The sequence below is a fragment of the Drosophila biarmipes genome, chromosome 2L, assembly GCF_025231255.1.
Source record: "Drosophila biarmipes strain raj3 chromosome 2L, RU_DBia_V1.1, whole genome shotgun sequence".
In the NCBI taxonomy this organism is placed as follows: domain Eukaryota; kingdom Metazoa; phylum Arthropoda; class Insecta; order Diptera; family Drosophilidae; genus Drosophila; species Drosophila biarmipes.
This window is the reverse complement of record NC_066612.1, coordinates 3,234,918-3,248,667: the sequence shown is the minus strand read 5'-3', so window position 1 is coordinate 3,248,667 and position 13,750 is coordinate 3,234,918. Positions and strand designations below refer to the sequence as shown.

At 42.2% G+C, this 13,750-nt stretch overlaps 1 protein-coding gene and 3 non-coding genes across 5 annotated transcripts in view; 1 reads left to right on the top strand and 3 right to left on the bottom strand.

The window, feature by feature from the left end:
• Positions 1 to 13,750, bottom strand: part of LOC108029061 (bone morphogenetic protein receptor type-1B) — a 56,146-nt gene that overhangs the window by 18,025 nt on the left and 24,371 nt on the right. Inside the window, exon 2 of one of the 2 annotated variants that reach the window (XM_017101129.3) lies at positions 6,103 to 6,240. In XM_017101129.3, the coding sequence (XP_016956618.1) occupies positions 6,103 to 6,240 (138 nt within the window). Of the gene's footprint in view, positions 1 to 488; positions 1,433 to 6,102; positions 6,241 to 13,750 lie in introns of those variants that run through there. The other variant, XM_017101130.3, reaches the window with a different exon arrangement.
• Positions 4,863 to 4,934, top strand: Trnad-guc (transfer RNA aspartic acid (anticodon GUC)). Its single transcript has one exon. It is a non-coding gene; the product is annotated as a tRNA-Asp (tRNA).
• Trnad-guc (transfer RNA aspartic acid (anticodon GUC)) lies at positions 5,228 to 5,299 on the bottom strand. The gene has a single exon. It is a non-coding gene; the product is annotated as a tRNA-Asp (tRNA).
• On the bottom strand, positions 5,780 to 5,851 carry Trnad-guc (transfer RNA aspartic acid (anticodon GUC)). The gene has a single exon. It is a non-coding gene; the product is annotated as a tRNA-Asp (tRNA).

The window sequence follows — 13,750 nt, the reverse complement described above, 5'->3', positions numbered from 1 at the left end:
ATAAATACTCTTTAGGCACAAACAAACTAACACGTTCCATTCTTATCAGCTCGGTGTTTTTAACTTTATCAAAAAGCCTCTTATCTTTGTCGTACTAACATGATGTGATAATAAATATTTGAAAATTGAGCAGTCGCTATCAACAATTAGATTGTTTTGGACTCTTTCCTGTACGGGAGATAATGTTCTTAAGGAAATGGACTGTCATTGGCGTATTTTTAGTAGAGTTCGCAAGCATGATGTAGTCCTTTGTTTGGCAATCTATTTAACAAAGTTACTTAAAAAATCCCTAATGGTCTTTAGTGATATGATCATCTTTATTTATAGGAGAATTCCCAAATAGAGCATTCCTATATAAGAGGTATAGAGAGACACCAATTGCATTTCCCCCCAACCAATATACCCCAATAGAAGCCCGGACAATTGTTTTCCCCCGGTTTCAAGGTGCACGAGAGAAAAAAGCAAAGAAATGTTATATTAATATTTACCATGAGCCTTCTTCTTTCTGGATTTCGGCGCCATGTCTGATGGCTACAACAACGGCAACAACAACGACGTGAGCCAGAGGCTGATGATTTTTATACGGCGGCGGCTGCAATGCAACTTAGTCGTTCTTGGGTTGTTTTCGTTGGCCTTCCTCTCCACAGAGAGACGGGGATCGGTATCGGGAGCCCGGGTGTTTTGGGGCCAGTTTCCCCGTCGAGTCCCCCTCGTATCCCCTCTTTTCCGGGGCCGTGCAGCAAAACAATAAACGCGAGGCAGGCAACAAAAGCAAAACAAAAGCACCAGGAGAACTGGATTCGTTGTATCTCGCGCTGTCTTTGGCTGGGTTTTCTGGAGTCAGTGTCTCGGGTCTTCGGAGACTCGGGTTTGTTTATAGGCAGGCAGGCGGCGGTCAAGCCGGCGACACCATGGAGCCCGCGAAGAAGAAGCAGAGAGCGAAATTATGGGTTTCGCCAAAAACGAAAAAGGCAAAGAAAAACTCGATCCTGCTCCTTGTGCCTGGTCTTCTCTTTTCCGACTCGCCTTGGCTTGGTGTGAGCGCGTGATCACGTTGATTATAATTATATACGAAAGGTGGCAATACAAATCAGGTGAAACTCAATCCCCAGTTAAGGCATATCCTGTGTTTTAGTCGCTTTTATTTATGTTTACACTGTTTGAATTGTGGGCACTGTCACTGGTTAAATTCATGGATATCATACGGCTTTTATTTATTCGAATCTTTAATATTTTTAAAGCCTTTTGAGCACTTCTCTATTTGGTTTTTAGTTGACAAAATATCTGTCTGGCCGCAGGGTATTTTACTTTTCGTAAAAACACAAAAATATTTGTTGAGACACGAAACCAAATTCGACGAATTCTGGGATTGTATCTCAAAGTGTGCTTTACTTAAACAATCCGGTGGATACGTCACGACTCGCGGAGAACGTATCGACGAATGTGCAACAGTTGAAAACGCCGCTGCTAGTAGACCCGAAAAAGAGAGCGGAGAGAGTGGGCTGCTCTCGCGGAGAGAGTGTAAGAGCGTAAAAACGCGTGAGTGCGCTGCCATGAGGCGTTTAAAAACGCGTAGTTCCCCCTTTGCAGGCGTTTAAAAACGCGCGAGAGCCAAAGATACTTTTCCTATGCTCCCGCTCTCTCCTTCCCTTTGCATTTGTTCTTGTTTTGTTCTCACTTGAATTTCAAGTTTTTTTCGCCTAAAGGTGTGTGCGTGTGTATCTCGATCTTTGAGTTAGCATCGTTGTTGTTGTTCGTGCTCGTATTTCCTTAGCTGCTTATTATAACTGACATATCTAGATGGGGAGTACATATAGGGGGAAATATCGGGCGAATCGGAATCGCCTGCATAATTGCAGGGCCCTTTTGCATGCATGCATACATATGCGCTCGGGCATAATAACAGTTTTGGTCGAATTTGTTAGCGGCCAAACGTGTGATTAACAGCAACACCATTGCCAACTAATAGCACACCGCCTCCTGCTCTCCCAAGCGCATCCATAAGATACCCATGGTATCCCCCGAGATACAAAGATACCAATTGCATCCGCGCAATATCAGTTTTCCAGCCTCTGCGGACTCATTAGCCACACAGTAGTCCGCGGCTAATTATGGCCTAGACGCTGAGGTTTCTATTCTTCTACCTGTGGAAATCAGCAGCGCTTAGCACTTCGGCTTTCTTCAGGTAACTCCTGGCATTAAAAACCCATTTGAACCACCGGCGACCTCTGTGATCCGTGCGTAGCTTGCTCATTTAGGAACCGCGATAACACCCGGACGAATCTAGGCCCCCGAACTTTAACAACCTCCCCTGTCAAAATTTTTGATTAAAACTTGTCACTTAAAAAAGAACAGAGACATATTTTTGACCTATTTATTAGTTTAATTTTATTTCTTACTCCCTTTCATAACATTTGGTCAATGATTATGATGATCTACACATTTTGTGCGGCGTATTTTCCCCAATATTAAAGATCTGATTATCTTTTCCTGTATACTACAATTTCTCTTTGTGCACTTCCACTCGAATCCCAGTGGTGATCTTTCGTTTATTATCACGCCCACGGCCATAATTCATTTCGATCTGGTTCGGGGTCTGCTCTGCTTTTGTCTAGTCAAAATCTCTGGATGATGCCCCAGCTCCAGCTCCATCCACAGCTCCCCAAATGCCCGGATTGCGGATGGGGCTGGGCTGCTGCCGTTGCCTCCGAGGTGTGATTTCTCAAGTGTAGGAGTCATGCGGTGCACAGCCAGACGCTGGGAGGCTGCTCCAGAGACAGAGAGGGCAGATGGGGCTCACATAAGGCGGAAGAGAGAAGGAGGCTTCCAAAGGGACTGGTCTGGATCCCAACGGCCAAAGGGCAACTGTTCGTGTACCCCTTTCGAGAGGAGCCAAGAAATCAAGTTGGATCTGGGGATGCCATCAATTGAGTTTAATGGGTAACAGCATACCATTTATATTTAATTCGTTAGTGGAATTAACAGAGTTTAATATATCTTTTTAAAGACTTATATTTGGAGTAAACTGTGTATGAAGATATTTGTTGTCTAATATTCTGCTTTAATAAAATTTTGGGAACCAGTAAACAGCTAATGGATTCTGCTAATATGATTCTCAAGGAGGCAGGTAGCTTTGAATTAAAAAATAATCTCTTGATAACCTTCTGGGAAATGCCATTTTTGTGAAAAAAAACGTAGTAAATAGAAATAAATGATAATAATTCTCTAAATGTTATTCCAATATTCAAGCTTACAGTACAAGTTGCTGATTCTTAAATTCCACAAAGCTACGCCTACTTTAAAAGCATTATCTTTTCACTGCTCCGCCACGCTTGAGGAATTGACAGTTTGAAGTAAAGTGGAATGTGCAGGGTCCATGACTTTTGCGGATCGCAATTGATTAGAGTCAGAATTCCGAAAGTTTCTCTAGCGCGAAATTTCTGAGCGATCCGCGTTAATTTGCGCAATAGGCAACGCGAGGATTTGCTGCATCGACCAATTAGCACCTGTGCTAAAAAGCCTTTGGCCGAGACTTGGATTTGTACGTTCCATTAGCACTGCACTGTAGCCTTTAATTTGTTTGCCCTAACGTTTGAGTGGGAAATGCGGGGGCCAAAGGTTGATTCTAGCCCGTGCATACGTATTTATTTTGGACTCTATACAATGGAAAAGCCATGTTGGATTTTCGAGTATTTCGTGTGAAAAAGTGGATGTGGGCGGGGAAACACTATGCGATCTATACAATAAACACAAAACGGGGCCCGACACTCCCAGGGAAAAGGCCAGACAAGCTGGCGGGCAGAATGTATCTGTATCTGTAACGAATCTGACTGTATCTTTGGGATTATTGTTAGAACTGAGCATTAGAGACACAAAGATGGAGAGTGGAAACCCTCGGGTCACTGCAACATGGCCAACAGATGTGCGCAACAGGCTCCCAATCAACGAAATCACCAGAAATCAGACGGAACACAAAGGTCTCGGGAAAGGTCCAAGATGTCACTTGGAGTGTGGCTGGGCCCTAAATCACAGTCAGGCCAGGCTACCCGATTGTTCTCAGTCCCTTTCTTGTTTCTTTCTTTTGGCCGGTAGCACTGCCCAGGCATCGCATGGATACACCAGTCTGTGTTGTATCTGTATCTCAGCAGCATGGAAATTTTCGTATTGTACCAGAAATTTGTGTCAACGTGGGCGACACTTTATTGTGTGTGCCCGTGTTGTTGGGTGTGTGTAAAAATAAACCAAAGACATTTCATGTTGTCAGCAACATGTGGAAAAATGCTCGGAATTCGTTCCATTCTTGCACACTTTTGCAATGAATTAAAATCTGATAGATACACACTCACGAAAAGCCGAAAAGCAGATCAGCCTGCCGGGCTGGCAGCCTTCATTAACACCACCACATAATCTCCTCTTCATCAAAAACTAAAGTGCAATTAACCAGACACCAACTCATTTTCGATTCTATCTCAGGTTCGCTGCGGTTCTTTTTTCTTTACTCCTCTCTGCTGCACTTCACGGTTCCAAGGTGAGGTGTTAAAGTTTTATGGAATTTCCACAGCGATAAATTATAATTACACGCAGTGCGGGGCATAAATCTACCCACTCACACACTGGCACCGGGTTATGAAGCACACAGATAGCCCTCTGCCACGTCAAGCATAATTTGTAAACGCATTTAGTATTCTTATTAACACCTTTAGAGGGTGACTGCAGCCCGTCGGCTCTATAAATACGTTTTGAAACAAAACTTTATTGAAAACGGAGGAGTAAAGGGAAGGTCTTCCGCAGCCAGAACCAAACAGAATCAAACTGGAATCTAACGAAAATCGTATGCGGCATTTGGCGAGCGTCGCTCACCGTCCTCGATAGTATAGTGGTTAGTATCCCCGCCTGTCACGCGGGAGACCGGGGTTCAATTCCCCGTCGGGGAGATGTTGAATAACATTCTTTTTTTTTTCTTTAAATAATTTTGTTTAATAACAACTTTAACTTTTTTTGTTTTTGTCACTTTCAGCTTACAGAATTGATTGTAGTTATTGAAGGCGCAACCATGTCGTTGCTGGCGATTCAAAAATAAATTCCAATGTGCTATAACAATAAAATAAGCTGCAAAACACTAGACATTTCATAGAAGTTTTATGTTTAGTTAACACACTAAAGTTACTTTTTTTTTGTAAAGAAACAAAACTTAATAAGATCTAAAAAAAAGAATGATTTCACATCTCTCCCCGACGGGGAATTGAACCCCGGTCTCCCGCGTGACAGGCGGGGATACTAACCACTATACTATCGAGGATGTTGACCCAAGCTCGGCAAATTCAAAATATCATTTTGCTGGCGATCTTTATAAAAGTGTTCTTATATTATTTTTGTTCTTCCCTAAAATTTTTTGAGATTAGAATGTGAAACCTAAGGAAAAACTAGATTATACCCATAATATACTTAAATAAAGTGTGCTGTGAAAATGTAAAAGCATATATTGTTATTTATCCATGCTGATCTTGTATATTTTTCTGCACATTTTCGATGAAACTGACAAGTACAATTTAAGAGCTTTGGAAAATTAATAGTATCTACTTTTTGTTTATTATTTAAAAATAAGTTTCAGAGAATAACTGATTGGTTCCAAACTAACCCTCAGTCAAACTGTTTGAAAATCTAAGCGCATTCCTAACTTACAAGTTGTGATGCCTATGCTAAGTTTTTACGTTAACCTTACCCCTTTTATAAAACATTTGAAAAAGAAAGTAAATGCAAAAGAAGTGTTTACACATCACTCCCCGACGGGGAATTGAACCCCGGTCTCCCGCGTGACAGGCGGGGATACTAACCACTATACTATCGAGGATGTTGAACTACGCTCGCCAAACACAAAATATGGCTTTGCTGGTCAACTTTATAACAGTGTTCTGTGATCTTTCGTTACTTTTGGAATACCTAATCTTGAAAGTATATGATATGATATGAGAGCTGATTAGGGAATTATATGATGGATTTTCCTATATAAAACATGAATTGTTCTATGTTTTTCTCAGAGAAACATAATATAACGTAATAAAAGACCAATTCTAGAAAAGTTTGGACTTTTCCCACACTTACCATTTTCCATGGCTTTGCTTTTCTCGTTGTCGGCGTCCTCAAATCCCTCCAATCCTGGTCCGGATCCCATTTCCATGCCACTCAAAGCCGCGGCGGCTATGGCCTCGACATCTGGGTGAACATTCGCACTGAATTCACCTACAAGGCAAAGGGAAAACAGGCAACACAAAATATAAGTAAATTGAAAAACTGTGTAACTAATTTGTAAACAAAAAAGGGAGGGCGGGTGTCAGTCTTGGCACTTCAGTTGCTCTTCTGTGGCGCCAGGCAAATGTCAATTATTAATTTAACAACAACAATTGCGCGTTTGTCGGGCGCCTGAAATACGAGATCTTAATTGAAAATAGAAATACAGAGAAGCAGAGGCAGGGGCAGCTGGCCCGAACGAGTAAATAAAAAATAAAGGGCGTAATGGTCAACTCCCTTCCTGCCCGCAAAGCGGATGAGCGTGGGCCAAGAGGATGGCTAAACGTGTGTCATAAACTTGGTCAAAAGGCCGCAGTCGGCGATCAGAACCAGTTGCCAAGTAGTCAGAGGAGAGGCATCTTTAAGATACTGTTTGACAGCTCGCCGAGATTACGTCTAGTTCTGTCGTCCGCACGCCACAGTCTTCGGAGGATGACGTTCTTGCGAAGCCCACGCGAAAGCCTGCCTCAAAGCCCCGAGTGAGATCCCCTGGCTACAAGAAGAGGTGCTAAAACCCCACTGGGCAACTTTCAGAGCAGATCAGCGGAAGTGCCTCAGACGCTGCCTCAGCGGAAGGGGCTTTGCCTCGTCTCCCCTCTCGTAGTGCCAAAATTAATGAGCAAACTGCATACGTAATTTGATAAACAGAAAAGTGGTTCCCCTCGTTGGAGACTTATCAAAACATTAGTTATTATTTATGATGCGTCTCATTTGGAGAGCAGCGAAAATATATGTGTGCCACTCGACGGCCAATTGAAATCGCACGCTCGTGTTGGGTGGGCGAGGAAAGTCGCGATGGCGATTTCAATCCGAATCTGTCAAAACGCGATACGATGAATTATGCGAGTGCAGGTCCGATAAAAAGCTGGGGAGTCATCGGGAAATGCCGAAAGCGAGCGAGTATTATCTTAATTACAACCATAGAGAAGCCGTAAATTAATGGAACTCAGTAAAAAATTTAGGAAACCATGAAAAGAGTCGAAAATTATGGTACTTTCTAACACTATTATACATAAATTCTATTTAAAACAGGAATGCTTGAAGATACTTTAAATATTCCCCATAAGCACCTCCGTTTTTATATTATTAACAACCAATATAACTAATTCTTCAGCTGAAAACTACTCTTTAATGATTAATACGAGTATGGTAATGTATCTAGGGTAACACCATTAAAACTCATATTGGTTTTCGAATAGTTTCCAGTGCAACCACGAAACATTGATAAAACCCAAACACGACCCAAGCGGCTTGACTATCGCTAATTGATTGAGTGCCTTGCACTTGTCGACTCCGTTCCGCAGACCAAACTACGTAATTCCCCCGACGCGTCTAATACTTTCGCCACTTTAGTGTTGCGCCTTACACTGTTTGGCAGTTACATAAGCCATCTATCAAAGATTGCAAATTGCTGGGTGGAAAACTCGCGGCTCTTGTGTTCGACACATTTCCAAGAACCCCAACCCCCGACAACCAAAACGAAAAACAAAACACAAACGTGACAATCCAAGTGGGTGCAGCCAAAGAACCCACTGGGACAGGGGCGGAGGTAAGGTGCTGGCACTGATTTCGTATGGGCAGAACATGGCGACAATAACCAAACCCCGGCCACAAATTGGAGCACGTGCAAATTGGCTATCAATCAATATGCATACGGGTAGGACGATGTATAGTGTGTACTATGATGATACAGTTCGCATCGCTTCAAAAGATTCGCAATTACGTAGAAATAAAAGCAAATGCCGACTGCATTGCAAATGAATTGAATGACTGCCAGCCAATCGGTGGATCTGTTAAGCCCCTATGACACTGGGCCGAAAAAAGGTTGGAAATTAGCAAAAACAGTAAGAAACAAAGTAAAATATCTATAGTATATAAATTCTATAAATTCTTTATAAGATACGTATTTACATATTTCTAAATGCAGTTTTCCTAAAATTTATATTTTCAATCTGTCTCTGTAATAAGTATGAAGGAACTATAATTAGTGTGACCTTATATGGCATTTTATTTGGAAAAATATAGAATAAAACTTAAGTTGGGTTTCTTAGACTTATACAAACTAAATATATTCAGTGAAAAATATTACGCGCTAATACTTGTACTGGCAACATTTTCTTTTAAACAAGTACATTTTTAAAAGTATTTACATTTAAATAATTTTAATCCGGTGTCATGTACGCTTTTTTTAGATGGTCAGTGAGAGAAAATCAGTTGGGTGTGGTCTGGGTCTGGGTAACTGGGCTTTCAGGGGTTCGGTCGCTCAATGAACTTTGCTTAGCCGTTTGCTATTTCTCTATAAACATTTCAAGTGGTGCATTTGCCGCAAAAACGGCCGCAAAATCGCCCCTCGAGCTGCAGTTATGGTAGCCCAAACAAAAACTTGGCCAACATTGTTGCCTTAGATAAGAAAACTTGGCTGGCGAGAGGAAAAACACACAATGAATAATGAATGGCAGGCAGGCGAATGTTCGCCAGATAAACCTGCAATGAGTGTGTGGGTTCGGGTTCATATTTTCATATTCATATTAAGTGACTGATTGATTGATGGCCCCGGCAAGTTGGAGGTTTACTTTCAGTTTGTCGCTGGCTAAGTCACACGTTTTAGTTTTTTTCCTTCCAAATCGCTCATGGTTGGGATGTCAACTGTGAGATTGATGGCAGAACTGGGAAGAAACCCCAAAGCTATCATAGTGGTGACATCAAGAGTGTGTGATAGAGGAGTTTCGATTGCCGACTTGGGTAATTAGCAAAGTGGGGGTGATTGGGCAAAGATTATTCATGCGCCCTAAATGCAGGACTTTATGTTCGGTGCCTTATAAATAGCTTGTATGACACACATTAATTAGCGTAAAACTGTAAATTGTGAAACATAAAAAATGTGTCTCAAAATTGGTGATCTCCCCTCTCCGTCGCTATAAAAAATCCCCCAGCCGATCAGAGAATTTGGCCAGCAAAGACTCTCGAAAGTGGGTCGTCGCCGCCGAGTGCGCCCGCACTCTAGTAGCAATTAAAAGTCTAAAATATGCTTTCTGCTGAACAGAATTTAGCAAAGTTGCAGTGGCCACTCAAAAATAGATCAAAGTGAAATTTATGTTACAGATTTTAGTTTTTTCGGGGGAAGCCAGGCAGCAGGCAGGCAGGCAGGGGAGCTGCGGACGCGAGAGTGGGGCGACAGGGCCAAAAATACATTCCCGATGCAGCCATTTGGAGTTGGATTCTGTCCATCAACGCGCCGAGTCCATGCTAAATGAGCTGCACCCCCCGCCAGTCCGGTGCAGCGGCGTGTGAACATTAGTCAAAAATGCGTAAATGAAATCAATTAAAATTACGCATAGCACACGAGACGCATTCGGAATGGAAATCGCTGTGTGTTTACACATTCTGCCTACGCGCTCTGCATGGCCTAATGAAGGCACGTCCCCGTACCACACCATCCCCAATCCCCGGCCATCCCATACAATCCGATCCCGATCCCGATCCCAGGGGAATGGGCGTGGAGTGGGCAAGGGTAGAGTTGAACCCGAGTGCAATCGGTAATGGCCAAGGCAAGAGGAAGAGCGCAGAGCCAGGGGAGCACTGAGTGCCACTTCAATTTGTTTACAACAAGTTGGCCCGCTGATTGCAGCTGGGCCTCATCTTTTCCACACTCCGAAAAATCAAATTTTGAGCATATGGCTAAGAGATTTTAGATTAAAATTAAAATATAAAATCTTTATAGCCAAAACAATCCTTTAAACACTAAGTTGTAGATCCAGTATCTTTAATCTTAAATCCAAAAACCTATTCATAATCAAAATGGGTTATTAAAAAAAGTACTTTTTAAACGGAAGATTTTAAATCACATTTCTAATTCCTTGACTTCCCTTAAGGTTTTTCCCAGTGCATTATTTTCTGCTTAATCATATCGTTTCGCTTTGCTTTGCTCCTCAAACGCGCATCACACAATGCAGCTTTAATTTTCTTTGGGGCCATATCAGATCAGGCGGACCAGACCAGAACCGATGCGATCCAAGATCCAAGATGCCGGATCCCAGGTCCGAGATGAGAAATGAAAACTCATCGTATAATAGCACTGTCAATGGGCCCGCTTTGTGGCCCCCAGGTGTTGGCTGAAAGTGGAGATCCTCACTTCAATTTGGGCATAAATGCAGCATAATGATCTCGCCGGCAAAGAATAGCCACAAATTGCTGGAATCACATCAATTTGTCTGCAGCACCTCAGGAATCCCCACGAAAGTTTTTGTTTTCAGAAACAACTCAAATCATTTCAGGTTTCTAGGATATGCCCTAATGAAGCTGGCAAGTGATTGGTTGATGGATAACCATATTTGTATTATTTCTCCCAAATGATCTTGATGAGTGGAGAAGAGCTATGGATACAGACCAAATTCAGAAATGCAATTAACCCAGTTTCCATATTTATAATATTACTGCTTTCAAGCCACTTAAATTGATTTTAAATTATGAAAACCGTTTGCTAAAAATATTTACTTGGCCAACATTTCGATCGTATATCACAGAATATCGACGCTGCAGTTAACTGGCCTCTTTTGTTATTATTTATGGCTTCATGCCCCGATGTTTGTTTGCTGTTTCGGCCAAATGTGCAACTCGCCGGCCCCACGCAGTTCCTAGAGGGATCTATAGATGCAGTCGTGCATTTATGATGATTATTTATATAATCAAATGTGCACGCATGTATTTTCCAAATATTTTTCTTACTGGCTGAAGCCACAAACGCAGCGCACGGTCTTCAACTTTTGACTGACGTTTGATTTGTAATTGGAAAAGGCAGCCGCATAATTTCTGGCTCTTTATGTTTTCAGCTTTTCCGAATGACAGCATTTTGGGTGGTCCCACATAAATATATATATTTTTCCTCTCGGCCTATGACGTTCGCAGAGTTTTGCGCAGATCTCGATTTCAAAGGCCTAGAGTCGGCAAGCTATGCCGCAGACCAGCGAAAAAAAATTCTCCACTCGCAATTGAAGATTTCCTGCTTCGGCTGGGGGCAACCTCATGATCATGACGCTCATTATGAGAGATTCTATAGAAAGCACTTAAATTGAATAATGTCACCCGAAAGCGCTGAAATTGATGCAGCCGCGCTGAGACGGCAATTTCGCTGGATGACTTAGGAATGGGATGGGTACTCTTCTGGGGATGGGGATGGGGATGGGTACTCTTACGGGGATGAGGTTGACGAGACGGATTGGATGGATGGGAAGACGGATGCTCCCTCGGCCGCTCACTTGATAATGATGATGATGATGATATGTCAGCAGCCACGTTGGCATGTAATTCAATACGGGCCGTCGGGACGGACTGATAAATGCCAAAGTGTGAAGAGGCGCATTTCGGAAATATGTATTGTCTACAATTCCAGCAGCGACTAAGAAACCGCAGAGCCAGGAACCCAAAACAGAAGGTATGTGCGATAAGGTATGCCCCCAGTGATGAGCGTGCGTCGTGATAACTGACAGGAAATGGGGTTTCTCATAACAAAACCCCTAGTATTCTAGTTTAGAAGAAATTAATCAAAATATAACTTTTAATAGAAACAATATTTGTTGTAGAAAAAGTTTATCGACATAAAGATCAAACAACTATCCAATGATATAATTATTATTTATAGTAATAGAAAAGTTTACAACATTTGGAAATACTAAATCCTCAAACTTAAGATCTTACTAGGTATAATTCGCATGAAAGAATCATGGACTCTAGGACCATAAAAGAAGGATGATCTCTATGATCTTATATCACGCTCCCATCTCCAGCATAATCACAGAGAGCCAGCGACAAACCCAGAAGTACAACCGACATTGGAGCTGCAGATAGAGATGCCGATGCCCAGTGATAAAGAAAGACAGCGACGATCTCAATCTCGAAGAGTCGACGGATCTCTGGCGACCAGTGAAAAGGGTCTTCACATATGAAGTGCTCCTCTGGCGTAGCACCGAAATAAAAGCAGGGAACTCCGCAAGGGGTCGGGCCGTTTATGCTTTTTAGTATTCTTTAGTTCCCTCAAGTATCTGTATCTACATACATTTGTGCTGTTCGTATTTGGGGAACCTTCGGAGCGAGTGTCCAAAATGAGTGGAAAGAGTGGTTGTGGCGGTTGAGGACGAGACGACAGCCGCATTTGGAAACAGACAACGCAAATCAAATTGTAAAAGTGTTAAAGGCTGACACATTCAAGTGTTTGACACGTCCCCATAGAAGTTTCAGCTTGTATTGGTGGGTATCTGTGTGTACCTGCCGGTGTGTGTGTAGTATCACTTTCAAAGAACGTCTGCCAGTCAAGGGCCAAAAAAAGTAGAGGCAAACATTCGCCGACAGCTGCACGAGAGCTTTTTTAAGATCTACAGATCTTCTGGGTTCCGAAATAATCCGCATGTGAGTAAACCTAAGTCTTATGTAAACCGAAAAGCCAAATGATCAGCCAGGCATTAAAAATAGTTTATAGGGGAAATGCTTAATCTCTTCCGATCCCAGAAATAAGCAAATACATTTGCTTAGCTTGGCATTACCTGATGTTTTAATTTCCTTGCTACTATAATTAATATGCATTTCAACCAGCCTGTCTGGTATTATTTATGCCTTGAATATTGCATAAATTTCATAAATAAAATCGAATTCCTCTGGGTGAATTAAAAAACATGCATCTAAAGTGGCAGACACTGGTTAAATTAGATATTGTCAGCTCCAAAAAGCATCTACATAAATTACCAGAAGCTCTGCCGACCAGACCAATTCGAGAATAGTGATCGTTAAGAGGCCGGACAATAAATAATTTGTGAACAAATGTTGTGTGAATGTCATGCCACACCGGACTCCTCCTACGCCAACGCTTAAAATTCGCATCGAATGCTAATTCAGTGGACTGACATATTCTTAATTAGCCCACAAATTTGTTAATAGCAAAGCTAAATCAATAAACACATCTACTTAACTCGCCACCCACACGACCTTTCGAGCCGAAAATGTTAATTGTTGGGGCCCACAGAACAATGGGCATGACTTTTACCATCGCAGCCAATGGCCTCGAGGAATGCGCCGAAACCACCGAAAAAACCCAAAGAAATCGAGGAAAATAAAGCACAAAAGGTTGGACCCCAAAAGTAGAACAAGATCGATCGCCGACTCTCGATTCGATTCGATTTCGTTTGATTAGACAACGAAGTGCTTTTTTCTGGCTGGCTTACTATTGTTCGAAACCACAACCTCACCCAAATTCAAAATTTGAACTCGCTTGTTGTGATCAAAATGTTTTATGACTGCCACACGTTGTTTTTCGATGCGGAAACTGGAAAACTGCTGGTCATTATCTAAGCTGAACCAAAATTATGGGAACCCTTGATATGATGGTAGAAATTTTGAAGGGAGAACACGAATATAGCTTTTAAAGTCACCAGAAGGGGTAGCAAGTTTAAATGAATAGCTTGCGACTGACTTC